Raw genomic sequence first — 22,986 nt, 5'->3', positions numbered from 1 at the left:
GAGCACTTGCTTCTGCCCTATTACTATTTTCTAGCACATCAAATCCCTGATTAACAGGTCATTGGCATATTAACGAAATAATTCACCCATTATTTAGTTCTATTATAATTCTAGCTATTTCTGTAAAAATAGGACTAGCACCCCTCCATGTTTGACTGCCAGAAGTCCTCCAAGGCTTAGACCTAATTACAGGATTAATCCTTTCTACATGACAACAACTCGCCTCACTAATTCTTCTACTCCAAATCACACAAGTAAACAACTTTTCTATTAATAACTTTAGCTTTCCTATCTATATTAGTAGGGGGTTGGGGTGGCCTCAACCAAAACCAATTACGTAAAATATTGGCCTACTCTTCCATTCCCCCATTTCGGCTGAATTATCATTATCATTAAATTTCCCCAATAATTACACTTATAACTTTAACTATTATATTGATAATAACATACTCCTATTTATTATATTTTACCTAAACAAAGCCACAACATCAATAAACCTAGCTCTATCATGAACTAAATTCCCAACCATAATGGCCTCACTAATTACATTCTTCTAGCCATGGGCGGACTACCCCATAACAGGCTCTTTACCAAAATGATTTATCCTCCAACAACGAACTATCATGGACCTAGTCTTCTAGCGTTATAACCGCATTATTTCCCTACTTAGCCTCTTCTTCTACCTCCGACTATCATATAATTAAATTAACTACAGCCCCTAATAATATATCTTCCCTTTACCATGGCGCCCTAAACCAATCTAACCTAAACTCTCTCTCCCTATTCCATCCTGCGATCTACAATATTACTTCCATTAACCCCCCTTCTAGAAATAGTTTTCTTCAAGCCTAGGTTAGCAAACACTAACTACTAGGATTTGCAATCCTACATGTAACCCCCTCTAAGCTTCCAAACAGGGTTAAGGATCATTTGACCAAGAGCCTTCAAAGCCCTAAGAGAAAGTTTTAACCTGTCAACCCCTAAATAACACCCGCTGTCAATTACACGTTGAATATTCTCAACTAATCACAAAGACATTGGCACCCTGTATTTAATCTTTGGTTGTCTGAGCAGCAATAGTGGGTATAGCCCTTAGCCTTCTTATCCGCACCAGAACTAACCCACCCGGCTTCACTCCTTGGAAGTGACCAAATTTATAAAGTTATTGTTACCGCCCCATGCTCTGTCATAATTTTTTATAGTAATACCTATTATAATCGGAGGCTTGGTAACTGATTAATTCCATTAATAAGTGGAGCCCCAGACATAGCCTTCCCCGAATAAATAACATAAGCTTTTGACTCCTTCCACCATAATTTTCTTTTACTCTTAGCTTCCTCTATGTTGAAGTGGTGTCCGGTACAGGTGAACCGTTATCCCCCTCTCGCCGGAAACTTGGCCCATGCTGGGCTCAGTAGACCTCACTATCTCTCACTCACCTTGCAGGTGTATCCTCCATCTTAGGCGCAATCAACTTTTATTACTACAATCATTAATATAAACCCCCAATTTATACAGAATATCAAACACCTTTATTTATTTGATCAACCCTAGTAAATGCTGTACTTCTCCTCCTATCTCTGTCTGTACTAGCAGCTGGAATTACTATACTTCTTACAGACCGAAACCTTAATACAACATTTTTTGACCCAGCCGGAGGTGGTGACCCTATCTTATCTTCAGACTTGTTCTGATTCTTTGGCAACCCAGAAGGAATATATCCTTATTCTACAGGATTCGGAATAATCTCCCAGTGTAGTAACATTTTTACTCAGGCAAAACAGAACCCTTTTGGATATATATGGCATAGTATGAGCCATGGTAGCCATCGGCTTCCACGGCTTCATTGTATGAGCCCATCATATGTTACTGTAGGAATAGACGTCGAAACCCGTGCCTATTTTACTTCTGCCACAATAGTAATTGCTATTCCAACAGGCGTTAAGTCTTTAGCTGATTAGCCACCCTCATGGAAGCACTATTCATGAGATCCTCCCCTTCTATGAGCACTCTGGTTTATCTTCTATTTACTGTGGCCGGCCTTACAGGCATTGTCCTGAGCAAATTCATCATTAGATATTGTCCTCCACGACACCTATACGTAGTTGCCCACTTTCACTATGTACTTTCAATAGGAGCTGTATTTTCAATTATAGCAGGATTTTACCCACTATTCTCCTTATACAGGCTCCATGCTAAACAACTCACTCTCAAAAGCCCAATTCTATATTATATTTATTGGCGTTAACCTTACATCTTTCCCCAACCTTTCCTAGGCTTAGCCAGAATGCCCCGACGTTATTCAGACTACCCAGATGCCTAAACTTCTTGAAACCTAATTTCCTCAATAGGTGTACCATCTCCTTAACCACAACCATTCTACTTTTATTTATTATTGAGAAGCCTTTACCTCAAAACGCAAAGTCCTAACCGTTCAACTTATATCTACTAAGTTAGAATGATTAAATAACACTCCACCCCATATCACACTTTCGAAGAGATTCCTTTTGTACTCTCTCCTCCTAAAACAGATTCTTCCAAACTGTATTCCTACATACTATCCGTCTTTATTTTTATAGACAACTAATTCACTACAGTAAATATAGTTTAATAAACACAAGATTGTGATTCTAGAAATAGGAGACCAAGTCTCCTATTTACCACTTTCCTTCGCCTGCGCCCCTTACATCCTACTTTAATAAATCACCACGACACAATCCCTTGAGTTATTTTCTAATACTACAATAGGGTTAAAATAATACACCACCCCAATTATTAACATCTTACCACACATCCCATACATTTCCCCTACTCCCACACCCCCTAATAAATCACTTAACTCACAGCTGACATCTAAAATCCACACTTCATCCAACCACCATCGCCAAAAAAACCCCTAATATGCTAGCTATAAATACCATCTATAATACACCACTATATAAAGTTCCCCCTAGTAATACCTCAGGAAATGGATAAGTAGCTAATGCCGTTGTATAAACAAACACAACTATTATCCCCCCTAAATAGATTAAAAATAGTACTAAAGACAAGAAAAACTCCCCAACTTCACTTAATAACACACAACATATGCCAGCAACAACTACCAAACCCAACGCACCAAAATATGGAGAAGGATTAGAAGCCACTGCCATCACCCCTAAAACTATTATAATGACTACTAAAACCGTTATATATACCATTATTCTAACTAGGGTTTTAACCTAGATTTATGACCTGAAAAATCACAGTTATAATTTAACTATTAGAACACGACACTTCTCCGAAAACGTAATCCCCTTCTAACATTATATAAAACTATCCTAGATCTTCCCTCCCCCGCTAATCTTTCCATTTGATGAAATACTGGGTCCCTTTTAGGGTTATGCCTTATTATACAAATAGCTACTGGTGTCTTCATTGCAATACACTACATTCCAGATACAAATAGCCTTCCCATCCCTAGCACACTTAACTTGTGATGTTAACTACGGCTGACTCCTTCGCAGCCTTCATGCCAACGGAGCCTCTGTTTTCCTTCATTTGCATTTACCTCCATATTGCCCGAGGCCTCTACAATGCTTCCTATCTTAACAAAGAAACTTGAAATATTGGGGTAATCATTTTTCTAGTAACAATACTAACAGCCTTCATAGGGTACGTCCTTCCATGATGCTAAATATCCTTCTGAGCTGCAACTGTAATTACCAACTTACTCTCCGCTATTCCATATTTGATTTGATTTTATATGATCGTTTTAGTCCCCATGGGGGCAATTCAGGTGCAGTCAGCAGTAAAAATTGCATTCATAAAAAACACATCATACAAGTTCATAAAAACACAGCAGAATAAATATACAAAACAAAAACAAGAAATAAGGTGCAAGTCAGTGTAGACCTTAAGTGCAAACAGTGAGTGCTTAGGTGTTATTTAGGAGAGCAATGGCTGTGGGAATAAAAGAGTTTTTTAGTCTGTTGGTTCTGCATCTGGGCATTACCAGGCATCTGCCCGAGGGCAGAAACTTAAATTGTGAGTGCAGAGGGTGTGCCGAATCCGCCATAATTGTCCTGGCTTTTGACACAACCCTTGTTTTAAAAAGGTCCATGATGTCTGTGCACTGAGTTCCCATAATTTTACCACATTCCTTGACAATATTAGAAAGACGGTTGCGATTCTTGAGGTTCAATAAGTTGATCCAACACAGGAAGGAAAAGGTTAACACAGACTCCACAAAGCAATATTTAGGACAACCATTAGTTTGAATGACTTGAGGAGGTTTCTCTGTTGACGCCCCCACCCTAACACGCTTTTTTCTCCCTTCACTTCATCTTTCCATTTATTATCGTGGCCCTAGTCCTCAATCACCTACTTTTCCTCCATGAAAATGGCTCCTCCAACCCACTAGGCCTAAACCCAAATCTCGACAAAATTCCATTCCATCCATATTATACCATTAAAGACATTCTAGGCTTCCTCCTAACCTTCATTTGCCTGTTCTACCCTAACCTATTTACAGACGCATAAAACTTCACCCCAGCCAAACCTATAGTTACCCCCACCCATATTAAACCTGAGTGGTACTTCTTATTCGCCTACACCATTCTGTGAGCATTCCCTAACAAACTAGGAGGAGTCTTAGCCTTAGTATTATCTATTCTAATTCTGTTTCTCGCCCCTATTTTACACACATCACAACACACCTCTATATCTTTCCGCCCAATCTCTCAAATCCTGTTCTGAGTATTCATCACTAACTTTATTATCCTCTCATGTATCGGGGGCCTCCCAGTAGAAGAACCTTACATCACATTAGGATGAATCTCTACAATAATTTACTTCTCTACTTTCCTTATTTTTATGCCTTTAGCTGGAATGTTAGACAACTACCTAATCAAAAAAAAACCTAAATTCAATATAATCTAAACCTAAACCCATACTTAACTTAAACTCTAGGACACTATACCTTATAGTGATCTTGAGTTTCTCCGCTTTCAAGCATGTTTATGTACTAATACATATTATGTATGTATTAGGACACTTATTTTTTTCGAACATTTATTACATTACCCAAGAAACCCATCAAAAAGTCATATACGACGAATTATTTCCTTGCTTTAAACACAGGCAAGTTTAAAGCAAGTTTTAACTACCAAGTTTATATTACAATTAAATTTCTCGAATCAAATAACAGTGAAATTTCACTACTTCATTATACCCTAATCAAGATCATCTTAAGTATCATCTTATACCGATCTGAGAAATCTCAGGTACATTTCTCACAAGTATCCCCAAGCCAGAATGCGTTTGAGACACACTGCGCACCTTACCCACTTATTACCCTTTATCCAATCATGCCGGGCGTTCTTTCTATGGTACCTGGGGTGCAGAATCATCTCAGGAACATCTTACCGATCATCGCGTCACCTATGGATGCCGTGCTCCGATTGAAAGGTGTTAATGGCGATTACCCTTTATCCAATCATGAAGAGCGTTCTCTCTAAAGTGCCTGGGGTATTTTTTTGGGTAACCTTTCCTCCCCATCTCAGAGTGCAGAGCGTCAGTGACTATCAAGCTTGTACATTTTTTCTTGTATAAGTAAGTACGTATCATGCGTTTAAACTCAGCAACAAGGGATTGCATATATTGTTCTAGTACATAATATTTTTTTTTCATCAATCATTCCATCATTTCCCCACAGGGTATTTTGCGTTTTTTTTCCCCCCAAACCCTCTAACTAGTAAAATTTAGGTTCTTAGAAACCTTTCAAAACAAAAATCATTTAACAACTCCAAGTATGAGGTCTATTAGAAAAGTATCCGACCTTATTATTTTTTTCAAAAACCATATGGATTTGAATCACGTGTGATTGCGTCAGCCAAGCTTGAACCTTCGTGCGCATGCGTGAGTTTTTTCACGCCTGTCGGTTGCGTCATTCGCCTGTGACCAGGCTTTGAGTGAGGAGTGGTCCACCCCTCTTGTTGTTTTTTTTCATTGTTTAGGAATGGCTCAGAGACTGCCGCTTTGCTTGATCAAAATTTTTTTCAGAAACTGTGAGGGACATCAAAGTGGACACCATTCAAGAAATTCAGATGGTTTTGGTGAAAATTTTATGGGCTTCAAAGAGATTACGGAGTGTTACTGTCGCTTTAAGGACGGCCCAGAGCGACTGGTGGTGCGCCGCGCTCCGAAGCCGCCTCGACAGGCTGAGGACCATTCATTTCTAAACGGATGGCTGTATGGATCCGTGACCATCGTGTGCAATTTCTCTGGTTATCACAAGGAGCTGGACATCAACCATTTCTGGCAGATTTCACTTTAACAAGAGATTTGTCATGGAAATGCCGAGCGGAGGCTTTCACGTGTCACGATGGATTCACTACTGAGCGAGACAAAACACCTCCGTTTTGGTCTCACAGGACGGCTTTGAGATGGCGTTCAGACGCTGTCGGTGGTTTTTCCATCGAGTGATTATCCGAGAAATTGTGGGATGTGCCTGGACATGCCAGAACATGTCCTGTGAGGCTTCATCACGGCGTTGCTTTGCGCCATGCGGCACCGCCGTCGATGCGCGGAATTCCTCCACACGTCTGTCTCAATGTGCCGAAAAAGTGCTGATGTCCACGTCTTTTCACAATTCCTGTGCTAGCCAGATGACATCCCGGATAAAACACAGCGTCCAGTTTGGAAATGAACGGCACATTCCACGTTACAGGAGTTTTTTGTCATGGAAAGAGGAGTGGAGGCGTTCGCACGTCATGCCCATGGCTTCACCTCTTCCGCACTATTCTGTTTAGCAAATACAAATTATGAACGAGTCCATAGCCGAACCATGCTCTTAACTCGGGGGTTACAAATTATCCTCCCACTTATATCCCATGATGACTTATTTCATGTCTACTTAACTTAGCTCTTCCCCATCGCTTAACCTTATAGCAGAATTAACTATCATTATATCGCTATTTTAAATGATGCCCATTTACAGGCGCTGGAGTCCTCATCACCGCTACCTATTCCCTATCTATATTTCTTATTACTCAGCAAGGCCCGTCCCCCCCCCAGTTGCATATTATCCCACCCACTCAACGAGAACACCTCCTCCTATTCCTCCACATCATCCCACTCTTCTCTCAATTAAGCCAAGCCTAATCTCAGGAACCTTATTTAACTTTTCACCCCGCAAATACTAAATACTTTAACTTAAACTCAGGAACATCTCACCGATCATCGCGTCACCTATGGATGCCGTGCTTCGATTACCATCTTATCTAGATCCTACATGACTCTAGAAAACAATTATATTCAAAGAAGGAAGACTTAAACATCCACTCTTGGCCCCCAAAGCCAAAATTCTACTTAAACTGTTCTTTGTTAAACCCTAAATATGCTAATGTAGCTTACATAAAGCATATTGATGAAAACGATAAGAAGAATATCTAATTCCAGAAGCAAATAAGGAGTTATGCCTGAAAAAGGGCCATCTTGATAGAATGACACATGAAAGCACTAAATCTCTCTAACTCCTAGAAAAAAGGGTTAGGGTGATCAAAACTCCCTGTGCGTCCCTCTACGCCACTTTCTAGTAAATGAGCTAAATTAAGCTTTGGACAATCTTACTCCTAAAAGGCTTTAATTTACTCTGTGTGTCCGTTGGAAAGGGGTAGCTTTTGTGCTAAATGGATTAGCGCATGATCTAGTCGTCTTCTGTTTTTTTTTTTTTTTTTTGTTTGTTTTTTGTCTGGGTACGTTACAGCGCCACACACAGGCCTGGCATATGTATTACAACATTAAACGAAGCTTCGAGGCACAGAATTTGCCTTGACCATTTTTTGTCATCGAATTATTTCAACCCTAATCTGCTTTGTGTGTGTTGTGGGATTTCCCAAAATGAGACATCATCCATTCCGTTGGGGAGAATTATCCCATTATCTCAGCGCTCCAGTCTGACCACAGCCGTGCAGCAGCACTCCAGGCGCGAGTATTGTACGGGAGATCGGGCCCAAAGTCACATTTTACATTTATATCCCTCTGAATCTGCTTGGCTATAAGAGTCTAGCTGTAATAGTTTAACACCACTTTTTATTTTATTTTATTTTGTTGGTGTTTCTAATAATATAAAAACATCAAAACAGTTGCATCATTTGTAAATATGTATTGAATCAACAAACAAGACACTTTTAGCAAGTTGCATTGAAGATTCATTCATTCATTTCACTTCAGTTAATTCAAGATGTTTGTTATTCCAGACATTTAATCAATATTTCGGCTGTGGAACACAAGTCAACTGGAATGAATAAACAAAAATTATCTCTGAAATAAACAGAAAAACACTGAAAGGGTTTTGACTGAAACTCGACTATACCGTGAGTTCTCATTTAACTAAAACTCGACCTAAAATGTTGAGACTTTAGTCGAAAATTGGTCAAGGTTAGCCATCTTTGAACTTGTCCAAGGCCTGTGCCCCAAGAATATTCCCTCTGATTTGAAGACCTGGCAGTTATAGGACTGGACTTATGCTGAGCACAGACAGACGGATGCAAGGCCTTCACATACCTGATGGCCATAGTTTTGGCTTCGGGTAAAAATAGCAGTGATTCTTAACTTTTGTTATCAAAACCTTATGACAAAGAAATATAATTGAGGCTTGATGTTTAACAATGTAAACATGGTCTGTATTATAAATAACCTATAAATATAACCACAGCACAGTAAGAAGCTTTATTGTGAAAGGGTAGGGCAGGGGCTTCGGGTAACATTAGCTAATGGGGACGGCAGTAAGATATTAAGACCAAAACATGAACATGTTTTAAGTGGGATTCATTTAGGAGCCATCGCTGTCCAAAAGATGTTCTATGTCCTTATGCCTGGTTGACATGGCAAGATTTTAAAGTTGTTGGTAAATTTTCGGTACCTGAGACACCCCACATATGGCGATTAAAAACATCATCGATACAACAGTTTTGATTGTACAGTGTGTAGTGTTCAGCCACATGGAAAAGACAACACACAACAACAGATTTCACTCATGAACATTCCCAGGGTCAGACGGGAAAATCTCGCAAAACCTCTTGAGATCAAATGTGACTTCAGAGTAAACAATTTTGGATTCCCCTCCATGCTTCCGTCACCTTACATTCTGATTGGCTACATGTCGCATTCAATAAGCTGTATGCTTGTTTGTGCTCGGGGCACACCCCCACTCACTGCGATATTGGGCCAAGACAGTCCAGCATGTTGAATATTCACGATTTGAGGTCTGAGTGGTCCCAACATCCTTCTGAGCAGACTGGAGCAATCTTAACACACCACACACAGCAGGAATATCTGAGAAGATTGTCTTCAGAGCCATCACGATAGTCGGGGCTTACTTAAGATTGTCGGAAGGGGAAGATCGAGTCAGAAATTGGCATCATTATCTTGACGTGTGAACAGGCATTAGCAAGAGCTGTTCAGGTTTACTGCATACAGGAGCAACAGGACAAGCTGCCATACTAACTACTAACTGTCATGTGATTAAATATAACTCTGAAGTGTTAAATAATTTACAGTGGTATGTAAAAGTTTTGGCACCCCTGATGAGTTCCAAGATTTTTCTTTATAAATCATTGGTTGTTTTAGGCAGCAATTTCAGTTAAATATATCATACAGTAGACAAACAGTGATATTTGAGAAGTGAAGTGAAGTTTATAGGATTTACAGAAAGTGTGCAATTCTTTAAACAAAATTAGGCAGGTGCATAAATTTGGGCACCCCAACAGAAAAAAATACATCAGTATTTAGTTGATCCTCCTTTTGCGGAAATAACAGCCTCTAAACGCTTCCTATAATTTCCTATGAGAGTCTGGAATCTGGTTGAAGGTATTTTGGACCATTCTTCTTTACAAAACATCTCAGGTTTGTTGGTTTCCGAGCATGGACAGCACGCTTAAAATCACACCACAGATTTTCAATAATATTCAGGTCTGGGGACTGAGATGGCCATTCCAGAATGTTGTACTTGTTCCTCTACATGAATGCCTTAGTAGATTTTGAGCATTGTTTAGGGTTGTGGTCTTGTTGAAAGATTCAGCCCCGGCACAACTTCAACTTTGTCACTGATTCATGAACATTGTTCTCAAGAATCTGCTCATATTGACTGGAATCCATGTGACCCTCAACTTTAACAAGATTCCCAGTACCTGCACTGGCACAGAGCATAATGGAACCACCTCCAAATTTTACTGTTGGTAGCAAGTGTTTTTCTTAGAATGCTGTGTTCTTTTTCTGCCATGCATACCGCCCCTTGTTATGTCCAAATAACTTAGTTTTATTTTCATCAGTCCACAGCACCTTATTCCAAAATGAAGCTGGCTGGCCAAAATGTGCTTTAGCATACCTCAAGTGACTCTGTTTGTGGTGTGTACACAGAAAAGGCTTCCTCTGCATTACAGCATCATCCAGTATGGCTTTGTGCAAAGTGCCCTATATAGTTGAATGATGCACAGAGACACTATCTGCAGCAAGATCATGTTGTAGGTCTTTGGAGTAGGTCTGTGGGTTGACTATGACTGTTCTGACCATCCTTCGCTTCAACTTATCTGAGATTTTTCTTGGCCTGCCACTTCCGGCCTTAACTAATACTGTGCCTGCGGTCTTCCATTTCCTCACTATGTTCCTCACCGTGGAAACTGACAGCTGAAATCTCTGAGATAACCTTTTTGTATCCTTCCCCTAAACCATGTTGTTGAACAATCTTTGTTTTCAGGTCATTTGAGAGTTGTTTAGAGGCTCTCATGTTGCCACTTATTAGAAGATGCAAAGATGGGAAACATTTGGAAATGGCCACCTTAAATACCCTTTCTCATGATTGGATTCACTTGTGTAAGGGGGTCAAGGGTCATTGAGGTTACCAAACCAATTTTGTGTTCCAATAAATAGTGCTAAATGTATTCAAATCAATAAAATGAAAAGGGTGCCCAAATTTCTGCACATGCCTAATTTTATTTAAATAATTATTGCACACTTGCTGTAAATACTAGAAACTTCATTTCACTTCTCAAATATCACTGTTTGTCTGCTATATGATGTATTTAACTGAAATTGCTGATCAAAACAACCAATGATTTATAAAGGAAAATCATTCAAATCTTCAGTGGTGCCCAAACTTTTACAAACTGTAAAAACAGCATAGTGTATCAGTGATACTACTTTCTACACATGCTATCCTCTTGACTATATCAGGTTGCCTTGTTTGTTTGTAATGCACACTGTTGATGTGTTTCAGGTGCAGTGGTCGGACTCCTCATCCAGCAGTGTGACCAAAACCCATCTGGAACTGGAGAACTTTCTACTTAAGGTGGCCACTTTTTCACTCACTCGCTCATATTTACAAAACTGCTTAAAGGGGTTATAGTGTGCTAAATTGTTCTATTTTAGAGTTATGTATGTTCTATCTTGAACATCCCCAAAGACTCACAGCCCTTCACTCAAGTCCTCTTGATGTAAGTGCAATAATTAGTGCCTTGTTCGTTCAGCCACCTGCTGTCATCTGTATTCATTTTGGTTCTGCCTGCCAGAAATCTCAGGAGGAAGAAAACTAGTGTGAAAATCTGGTACAGAGTTATTAATGTCTTGTATTTTTCCATTCGTGTTTACTTAATTTTAGCAGGTGAGCACTTCAGTTTCTTGTTAGTATAATGTGTTATAGGCAGGGCTTTGAACCAGAATTTTTTTTTTTTCCAACTGGTTCATTCCAAACAGAAATGGTATTTTAATGTTCCCGGTTTTGGGTTCCACCAAAAATTGATGTTCCTGAACCAGTTAGAACAAAAAAAAATATTGTTCCCACACCGGCTAATCATTGGTTAACCATTGGTCCATGTCAGCTGTGGGACATTGAAAACAATGTATATGCCAGACCTGTATGTGGCATAGCAGACACCGAGTAAAATAAAACCTTTTAATAGAAAGAGTGTCCGCAGTGATCATCTGAAATAGACTTATTGTGTATTTAAAGCAAAGCAGTGTGTTTCGTGTATTTTTAAGACACAGCACTGTGTTGCTCTCAGCTAAAATAATGGGATGGCAGCTAACCAGCAGCTAAAGCTGCACTTCTCACATGATCATTCAGTTCCGACTATTCACACACTGAGTAAATATAAAGTCTTAATCTGACCTGTTAGACATTTCAGTCTGATTGATCAGCAGCTTGATGATAAGACGTAATTGTTTTGGAAGATGACGTCTGGGAAATACTTTAATTCCTTATCGTGGAAATTACTCCTTTCAGGTATCCGCCGTCTTGAAAAAAATTCTATAAAAATTCAAAGAGGAAAAAAAAAAAGCATAATAATGCCAATAAACTCTGTGTCCCTCCATGTTTGTCTACTCTGGGTGCATTTCTCGGCATGAAACAGGATGCCAGCTCTTTGTCCCACCAACAACAACCAAAATAAGTGAGCGACAGGAAGTGAACCTCACCAGTTCATTGTAAATGGAAATCTTTTCAAGAACAACAACAAAAAAACTTTCTCGTTTTCATTTTTGTTCCACAGACCGGTTCAAAGCCTTGGTTATGTGCATCCCTGTGTTTACTGCTGTAGTACGGGGAGGTAAACCCACCTCTGCAAGGCTCTGCGTGTCTCAATACTACACCATGTAAATAACAGTTTTTGCTGGTTTATGTTGCAGATGCTTTTTGATGCCACTTGATTGCAGTGTGCTGTGTCCAACACCAACACATCCATGTGCACAGAAATGAGTGCAGTTATAGTTGCTACTTATGCAATATGGGGACTGGCTGTGAAAATCATGACTCAGTTGTACACTTGCTGTGTGTCACAATATGCACTCCTCTGTCCTCCATAGGGTCCTATAAGTTGAAGCATTTCATGTGTAGTTGAAGGTCTCTTGAAAGACAGTTGGTAATAGCATCAGTTGTACTAACATTGCTCTCAATGTGTTGCTGCTCTTGTTTCCATTCTCTCTGGCTGCAGCTTCCTAAGGAACAGTGCACTGAGTCATTTGCAAGGAGCATCCTTAGACTCCTGAATGAGGCGGAGCATCATGAAGCCAGGGACATAGAGAGGAACCTCAGGTACACAGACATGTTTGATTCATAACCCTGTTGTTTCACAAATTGGCTAAAAACAATGACTCAAGATGGCAAACCTTCTTTGTCATTCTCTTTCAAACTTGGAGAAAGTGTTACTGATGATCCTACCTATAATTGTGTTGTGCGGATATTTGTTGCCACCTGGCGTTGTTCTGCCAAAAGTGCGACTGAAAGGGGTCAGATCCCTGCCAAATCCATCCTTCCATATCACTTACACCAATCAGGGGTCACCGGGGGTGGGGTGGTCATAGGGCATGTGGCAGGATACACACTGGACAGGATGCCAGCCTATCACAGGGCCACATATATAGACAAACAAACAGATTCACTCCCGCACGCACACCTACGGTCAATTTAAAGTTTCCGATCCACCGAACCTGCATGTCTTTGGATGTGGGAGGAAACCACAGCACCCAGAGGGAATCCACTCAAACACGGGGAGAACATGCAAACTTTTGACTGAAAATCTCTGCTTTTTGGCGGATTTCCACTTTTTTGCCAGTCAAATGGGTCATTTTTGAGATCAGTGCAAATCTGTTGTGTTGTAAATTCCTTTAGTTGTAGCTGATTGTTATCTATGTGAGGCATCAATTTAGGCAGCCCCAATCTGCTGTTAGTTTGGTTGTGTTAGCAAGCTGATGACCAGAGTTAGTGGTTGTGCTTTAATTTATAGGTATGATTATTTTCTGTTATTTTAAGTTGAAAAGATATATTTGTAAATTCTTGTGAGAATGCTACTAGAGGAGTGATTCTGAATAAGGAATGTTGGTTTTTTGTTTGTTTGTTTTGTGTTTTCACCAAAATGGGTGCTGCGCTCACTGCAATTTATTGTCTGGAATCGCCCCAGATTGCATCTAAGAGCTACTAGAATTCCAAAATTTTTAACGTAATCCTCAAAATCAAACAAAGTGAAGTGTACAAATTGAAATCCTGATTTAGAATCTGGATCACCTCTAAAATTCAGTGGAGTCTTCCATGGCCTAATATATATCTGTGGTGCAAATTTGGTGAGAATCTGTAAAATAATTTTGACGTAATCTTTAAAAGCCTATATAAAGTGAGATCTTGATCTAGAATCTGGATCTGGATCACGTCCAAAATGTAATGGAGTCTTCCATGGCCTAATATCTATCTGTGGTGAAAATTTTGTCAAAATCCGTGCAGTAGTTTTTGACGTAATCCTGCTAACAGTCAGACAAATAAATAAATAAACACCGGTGATTTTATTACGTCCTTGGTGTAAGTAATAACCCACATGCTTATCAGTTAATACCAAAAACAAGACTACAACTTCTTTTTGTTTATTGGTGGATTGCAGACCAGCTTTAGAGGTGTATACCGCCACCTACTTTGTCGGAGTATGTGGATAATGCTTAATTCTAAGTCTATATGATGCACAACGTCAAACAATAAAATGGCTAATAAAATATTTAAAATGTACAGTCCGTGAGTGCTATAGTTTATTTATACCATAAAACCACAGTGTTGATGTGCTGATTCAAGTGGCATACTTGCATTGCTTTTGTTGTTGTTGATTTTTTTTTTTTTTTCAAAAATTGTTGACAGTTTTGTTTTTCTGCTTTATCCAGTCGAAAACAGGTAACCTCTGCTACTACTTTTATAAGGGTTGTCAAAACTCTACGGATCAAAGGAATTCCATGTATTTGAATGAATTAATGAATTGAATTTATTCAGCACACACAGGTCCAGAACAACAAAAAAAACTTACAAAGAAAGAAAGAAAGAAAGAAAATAATCCAACACTGCATCCAAAAGAGTGTAGGCAGAAGCCAAAGCTTGTAAACGCCTGCCCCTTAATCAAAAATAAAAATTATACATATGTATATAAAATTGTACATATACCAGTTATAACTAATACAAAGTATACATTGATCCATGAATGAGAATTAAAAAAAAACACAAACATGCAAGCAGCAGTGCACCCCCCCCCCCCCCCCAAAAAATAAAACTAAATCAGTAAACCTAATTTAACATGCTATAGCAAGTAATCAAATAATTTTATAGAGCCTTTTAAAGCCAACCAAACTACCAAGTGATTTTATGTTATCCGGGCAAATATTCCAAATATTTACACCTTTAATGGAAATACAAAGTACATAGCATCAACTGCTTTCTATAGATCAAAAAAACCTACGGTATTTTGTTTGTTTTCAATTGCATTTGTGATATGCTCCACAAAATCAATTGCCACCAGTGAAGTAGTATGATTTTTTTTCTAAATTCATATTCTTGTTCATTTAATGTGATGTTTGTATATAAAATCATTTAACCTCTAAAAAAAAAATGCTTTTTCCAGAATTTTTGAAAATTGAGGTAGCAGTGAGATTGGTCTGTAGTTTGAAAAAATGTGTTTATCACCAGATTTGAACAGCGGCATCACTTTAGCTGTTTTCATTTTGGATGGAAATCTCCCAGTTGTTAATGACAAGTTACAGATGTAAGTTTAAGGTTTGACAGAAACTGTTTTATCAAAGCCATATCAAAATTATCGTAATCAGTTGATTTTTTTTCCCTCCCTTTAATTTATGTACTTTGTCAATTATTTCATGTTTATCAGTTTCTCTCAGAAATATTTAATCTGAAAGGTTATTCCTCATTGTCCTGACATCCCAAGTACTCATATTAGAGGGTACAATTGAATTTGCTAAATTTTTCCCCACATTGGCAAAATGATCATTAAAATGATCTACTATAGCTTTCTTTTCCTTAACAACTATATCAGAATTTGAGTAAAAATATGTTGGGTAATCTTTGACAACTTTCTTATTTTTGATGATTTTATTTAAGAGCTTCCAAGTACCGTTGATGTTTGCTTTATTTTTTTTTTTTTTTCAAACAAATCGCTATAATACTGCCTTTTGGCAAGATTGCATAATATTAGTTAACTTGTTTTTATATGTCTTATATTTACACTCAGCCTCAGTTTTTCTGCATTTTAAAAAATTGCTTGTACATAAAAAAAATTCTTTTAACATGCATTCAGTAGTCCCTTTGTGATCCAGTCAGACACTTTACCACTGAGCTACGATCGCTATCCTGTGAAAGCTGCGGGAAACTGCCTCATATCAGGAAGGACATGGATGTATTTTTAAAAAAAAAACAGACACCATATAAAAACACTGCATTTTATTGAGTACCTCTTATCGAGCAGGCAGTACAAATATCATCTGTCTGTTCCTCTGTAGATGACCCATGGTCACAGACATACAGCCATTAAATGACATGAATGAGAAGCAGTTCGCTCTTCTCATGTCCACATCTACTGGTCCAGTGCCTCCAGCTGGCCCCGCGTGCATGTTCTGCCTGACACCCATGTCTTGTGGATGCCGTGCCACAGGACTGACACTGCATCATGTGGAACAGAGCTCACGTGGGTGATATGACAGTCAGATCACCTGCTGCATGTTCTGATCTGACGGACCATTTCAACCTGGGGGCAGCCTGTCAATGTCTGTGCCGTGCGTGTGCTCGCTGCAGTCTGTCGCCACAGCGATATATGCTTTTATTTATGTCCACTTAAGGACAGCAAGCAGACACACGCACATCACAATGGGCAGTTATTAGTCCATGTCCATCCAAACAGTGCGTGTTGTCCTGCTGGGACGTCCAGATCCACAGCTCCCCACAGCTGCTTCTGTCAGCGGCCACACCTCCTGTCAGTTTAGCGCACACACTAACGTGTCTGTGTGTGTGTGTTTGCAAAGCCACACTTGTGGGGAACGTAGACAGATTTCACATTCACCTTGACAGTGATTGTCTGCAGACTGTTTTCGTGATGATACGAGGGCTGTCCATAAAGTATAGGTCCTTTTAATTTTTTTCAAAAACTATATGGATTTCATTCATATGTTTTTACGTCAGACATGCATGAACCCTCGTGCGCATGCGTGAGTTTTTCCATGCCTGTCGGTGACGTCATTCGCCTGTGAGCACTCCTTGTGGGAGGAGTCGTCCAGCCCCTCGTCGGAATTCCTTTGTCTGAGAAGTTGCTGAGAGACTGGCGCTTTGTTTGATCAAAATTTTTTCTAAACCTGTGAGACACATCGAAGTGGACACGGTTCGAAAAATTAAGCTGGTTTTCAGTGAAAATTTTAACGGCTGATGAGAGATTTTGAGGTGACACTGTCGCTTTAAGGACTTCCCACAGTGCGAGACGTCGCGCAGCAGTCTCAGGCGGCATCATCAGCCTGTTTCAAGCTTAAAACCTCCACATTTCAGGCTCTATTGATCCAGGACGACGTGAGAGAACAGAGAAGTTTCAGAAGAAGTCGGTTTCAGCATTTTATCCGGATATTCCACTTTTAAAGGAGATTTTTTTAATGAAAGACGTGCGGACGGGTCCGCGCGTCGGGACGCGGCCGACGCGGTGCGGCGGCACAGGAAAAACACCTCCGTGTTGATAACCATTTGTAAAATCCAGGCGGCTTTTGATGGCTTTCAGTGGAGTGAGTATATGAGAAATTGTTTAACAGCTGGACATGTTCCAACTTGTCCTTAAGGCTTCCAACAGAGGTGTTTTTCCTGTGGCGGAGCGTCGCGGCGGCTGCGAGCCGACGCGCGGACCCGTCCGCACGTCTTTCATTAAAAAAATCTCCTTTAACAGTGGAATATCCGGATAAAATGCTGAAACTGACTTCTTCTGAAACTTCTCTGTTCTCTCACGACATCCTGGATCAATAGAGCCTGAAATGTGGAGGTTTTAAGCTTGTAACAGGCTGATGACGCCGCCTGAGAGCGCTGAGCGACGTCTCACACTGTGGGAAGTCCTTAAAGTGACAGTGTCACCTCAAAATCTCTCATCAGCCGTTAAAATTTTCACTGAAAACCAGCTTAATTTTTCGAACCATGTCCACTTCGATGTGTCTCACAGGTTTAGATAAAATTTTGATCAAACAAAGCGCCAGTCTCTCAGCCACTTCTCAGACAAAGGAATTCCGACGAGGGGCTGGACGACTCCTCCCACAAGGAGTGCTCACAGGCGAATGACGTCACCGACAGGCGTGGAAAAACTCACGCATGCGCACGAGGGTTTAAGCATGTCTGACGTAAAAACATATGAATGAAATCCATATAGTTTTTGAAAAAAATAAAAAGGACCTATACTTTATGGACAGACCTCGTAGTATGAATGGCCACACACTTAGAAAGTGTGTGGCCATTCACGGTGTTGATATTCGTGTGTGTCACCTAGAATTTGTCCGACACCTGCCACAAGAAGGTTCGATGGGCTCTCACAGCGCACACTCCGTCTTTCAGCCACTGGTGTACGCAAATAGTTGTAGCAACATGTGTACGAGATGGCTGCGATTTTACATGTTTTGCACACGATTCCTGCTTCATGCGCAATTTATGCGCAAATCGACCAAATTCGCACTATGTGTGAAGGGGCCCTAAGATTAGCCATAGATTCCTCAGTTATTTTCCTTTTAAAATTTGGGATGTCAGTATGGTCAACTTTATCAACTAAGGAATTGTAAACAACAGAAACCTGCAAGTGATCACTGATGTCACTCATAAGTAATCCACCCATTAAATTCCCAACAATAACATTTGTTAATATATTGTCAATGAGTGTCGAAGTGTTCATGGTAATACTGGTTGGGTGTGTTATCGCTGGATATAATCCCATACAGATCACAGAATCTAAGAACTTTGCTATATGTATATGGCCACAAATCTATATGTAAAGTCTCCACAAACAAGAGCTTATGTTTTTAATTGAGTTGTACATTGCAGTCAACTCCTCCACAAAAATGTTTATATTCGATCCAGGGACTCTATAAATACAACTTATAATGATGTTTTTTGATTTTTCACATGTAATCTCCACAGTGACACATTCCATAACGTCATCCAAAGAAAATTACATATTTGGAACAATTTCACAGCGATAATTAGATCTGACATAAAGAGCCACACCACCACTCTGTTTATTTGCCCTATTTCTGGCAAAAAAAAAAAATTCATAACCTTCAAACTGGACAGAATCAATATACTCATCTTTCAACCACGTCTCAGTAACTGCAATTACTGAAAAATATTTATTCGCAATTTAACACTCCTGGATTTTGGAAAAATTCATAGAAAGGCTTCTGCTATTAAAATACATAATAGAGAATGCCCCATTTGTGAAGGAATATTGCTTAAATTGTTCCTCCGTAAAGTAATTACATAGATGATTTGTATTTCTAAGAAAGAAACAATCCGGATCAATATTTTCAATGTTGTGAAATCTATGTTCGGCGTCTTCAAAAAATTTTTAATTGAGCTCCTGTGCAGGAGTAAATTGTGAAAACTCAGTTGTCATTATAAAAGAAATATAATCCACAGTTTGAGAAATGCAATTTAGCAAAATCTAACTTCACGTTGTGAACCTAAATACAGTATAGAATTTCTCAAGATTTTCCCCTTAACAAAGGATGAAGCATCCTTATTCAAAGTGTTCTAACTGACACATATTCCTGATGCACGGACCGCTGGCATTTTCAGGTGCATCCTTTGGTTTGACAAAAACCTTGCAATTTGTGACCCAGACTGAATACATTTTGCCCTGTTTTCTAAGCAGCCTTGCTTTCCTTGGTACGATGTAGAGCTGCCACAAACGACTATTTTCATATTCGACTAGTCAACGACTTTTGCGATTAGTCGACGAGCCGGATCATACGCAAATTGCAGCTTATCACATTTTATCGATGCCATTATCGATTCGGCTTATCGATCAAATTCCTTATCGATTCCCTTATCGATACCTCCTGTGAATTTTCTGTGTACTAAAAGTAAGCTTTACAGGTTTTCTATGTCAACAACACATTTTAGTCTTAAAGTAAATAAATATGAAATTGCTGGACATCAATAAACTCTACATGGTGGATCATTGATCTCTGGACATAGAAAAATCTCTAGATCTTGTCAAAAGCATTTCCTTTCAGACATTAACGGCATGGATGTCTGTCCATACATCTGAGCTGAGCTCAGCTGACTGCTGGAGTCTGCAGGTCTGCAGCCATACAGTCTTGGGCTGCTGCGTGTCAGCCAGGACAAAATTTTTTGGGAGGAAAAAAAACAAAACATTTTGATTGATTGCAGTTTATTGTTTGTGTTACAACGTTTGGAAAGAGGTCATTTGATTTAAACGGCGATTCGCTTTGAAGTTATTCATTCTGAGTGGACTCTATCTTTCTAACTTGACTCGGCAGCACAGCATTTGGAGCAACGGAATGGAGGACGATTCTCGTTTCTTTCTCCCAGTTAGTTGCTTTAATCCGTACAAAAGTGACTCACAATTGACATATTTTAATGGCTTTGAGAGGGGATACGAAGATCCAACAAAACAGCGGATCGAAGCACTGCTTCATTGGTCCAAGGTTCAAAGCAAATGACTCGTCGACTACTAAATTAGTTGTCGACGGTTTCAATAATCAACATAGTCGTGACTAGTCAACTAGTCGTGGCAGGCCTAGTAAGATGCTCATTTATATAAACATTTGTGCCTTTCAACTTCCTTCCCTGTTTGAGTAATTCAGTTTTGTGCCTTCTATTTGCAAAATGGATGATGATAACTGGAGTGGATGTCTTATCCCGAGTCGGCAGAGTGTGACATGCTTTGATATTTTCGTTATTAATGTCAATTTGTTTACTATGAAGGAATGCAGTCAACTGTTCCTCCATAGTTTCCTCATGTCCACCGTCCTCTGCACTAACTCCCGTTACAGCTTGTGAAAAGTTTCTTGGTTTAATTTTTAGTCTGGAGATAATGACATTGTTCACTCGTGAGTACTGCTCCAAGTCAGACACCTGATTTTAAAGATATAACATTTTCTGTTTTTGTTCAGAATTTTGACTTTTTGATTTCTCCCAGCAGTTCTGTAATGATGTGGTTTTGTTTTGTCAAAGAAGCCATTTCCGCAGACATCATGTTCATGGACTCCTTTAATTCCTCCATGTCTTTTTGAAGGTTTTTTAAGGCCATGTTGCTTTCATGACACAGTAGGTCTTGATTAAAAGCTAATCACACTACTACAGTTCCCAAACACCAAAAGCTATCTTACTGAGGCTAAACTAGCTTAGCTTAACCTGTGACGTCCCTGCTTCCCTGCAGGGACGACAAACTGACAGCCGATGCTGGTGGTGGATTCTGACGCTGCAGCGGGCCTGGTTAATGGATTCCAACGAGCCGCGGGTCTGGTTGGCGGCTTCCGATGAGCCGCGGGTCTGGTTGGCGGCCTCCGACGAGCCGCGGGTCTGGTTGGGGGCCTCGGACGAGCCGCGGGTCTGGTTGGGGGCCTCCGACGAGCCGCGGGTCTGGTTGGGGGCCTCCGACGAGCCGCGGGTCTGGTTGGGGGCCTCCGACGAGCCGCGGGTCTGGTTGGGGGCCTCCGACGAGCCGCGCGCCTGGTTGGGGGCCTCCGACGAGCCGCGCGCCTGGTTGGTAGACTCCGATGAGCCGCGGGCTTGATCGGCGACCTCAGACGAGCCGTGGGCCTAGATGGCAGATGGTGACGCGGCCGCAGACCTGGTTGGCAGACTCTTAACGTGGCTGCGGGCTGTAACAAACAGTATGGCCGAATGCACAAACGCCGATTGTCTGCTCTGGATCAGTGAACTAAAGGCTTGAAAACAGCATCCAGCATGTTGACTAGTTTCTTGTCTTCTCATTTCTTCTTGTTGCTCTGCAATGTGTTTGTTTCTACCAACTCAAATATCTTGGCATTAGCACCAATTAGCCGCTGTTTCAACAACATTCTCAACTGTTCCGTAACACACCCCCCCCTCCCCATGATTTCGGGGGGGGGTGTTGTACTCTGTAATCGTGATCATCACTGATTTTTTTTTTAAATGCCTTTCGCAGAGCATTCTTCTTTTTATGACATTGTGCAAGTTTTATAAGTCAGAGTGTGTGTTACAGACACAAATCGGTGTCCTCAGATCTGCAGAAGTCAGCAGAGAAAAATACCTCTCTCAAAGCGTGGCTGTTGCGACAGTTGTCATAAAGTGGGACTGGTTGGTTGCTACGGGAACGCTGTGGCTACTCCATGACGCTGTTCTGTAAGCTAAACATAACATGTAGACATCACATACTTTAAGAGCCATCAAGTTTTTAAAAGAAGAATTTTGCAGAAGAGTTTTGTGTCATGGAGTGATGTCAGACAGGGGGAAGATGGCGAGAAACGCGGTTTGAGAAAGTTTAATAAGGACAAAAATCCGTATAATTGGTTAGGTTGAATTTAAAGTTGGTCGTCATGAACACAGATAAAAGAAAACGTGAAAAGCTCACTGCATCTTGTGCCATGAAGAAACACGGTAAGAATTTTTTTTGTCTCTGGAAAATAAACATTGTGCTGTTCAAACGGGATTTCAGGCGATTATGTGACTTTTTTAAATTAATGTAGACTTTCTTTCAATGGAAAAAAAGACTGTGGCCTTGAATGGATTTACAGGAATTTACACAAGGATATACAACCCCTGGCAATAATTATGGAATCACCGGCCTCAGAGGATGTTCATTCAGTTGTTTAATTTTGTAGAAAAAAAGCAGATCACAGACATGACACAAAACTAAAGTCATTTCAAATGGCAACTTTCTGGCTTTAAGAAACACTATAAGAAATCAGGAAAAATAATTGTGGCAGTCAGTAACGGTTCTTTTTTTAGACCAAGCAGAGGGAAACAAATATGGACTCACTCAATTTTGAGGAATAAATTATGGAATCACCCTGTAAATTTTCATCCCCAAAACTAACACCTGCATCAAATCAGATCTGCTCGGTAGTCTGCATCTAAAAAGGAGTGATCACACCTTGGAGAGCTGTTGCACCAAGTGGACTGACATGAATCATGGCTCCAACACGAGAGATGTCAATTGAAACAAAGGAGAGGAT

The 22,986-nt window shown here is 40.1% G+C and overlaps 1 protein-coding gene across 5 annotated transcripts in view; it reads left to right on the top strand.

The window, feature by feature from the left end:
- The window catches only part of zcchc2 (zinc finger, CCHC domain containing 2), a 103,127-nt gene that overhangs the window by 30,738 nt on the left and 49,403 nt on the right, over window positions 1-22,986 (top strand). For all 5 annotated transcript variants that reach the window (XM_034172889.1, XM_034172894.1, XM_034172862.1 and 2 more), the window contains exons 4-5: window positions 11,258-11,329; window positions 12,969-13,069. In XM_034172889.1, coding sequence (XP_034028780.1) covers window positions 11,258-11,329; window positions 12,969-13,069 — 173 coding nt within the window. The remainder of the gene's footprint in view (window positions 1-11,257; window positions 11,330-12,968; window positions 13,070-22,986) is intronic.

This window comes from Thalassophryne amazonica, chromosome 1 (genome assembly GCF_902500255.1).
Source record: "Thalassophryne amazonica chromosome 1, fThaAma1.1, whole genome shotgun sequence".
Classification (NCBI taxonomy): domain Eukaryota; kingdom Metazoa; phylum Chordata; class Actinopteri; order Batrachoidiformes; family Batrachoididae; genus Thalassophryne; species Thalassophryne amazonica.
Note: the sequence above shows the minus strand (reverse complement) of the source record. Positions and strands in the feature narration are given on the sequence as shown.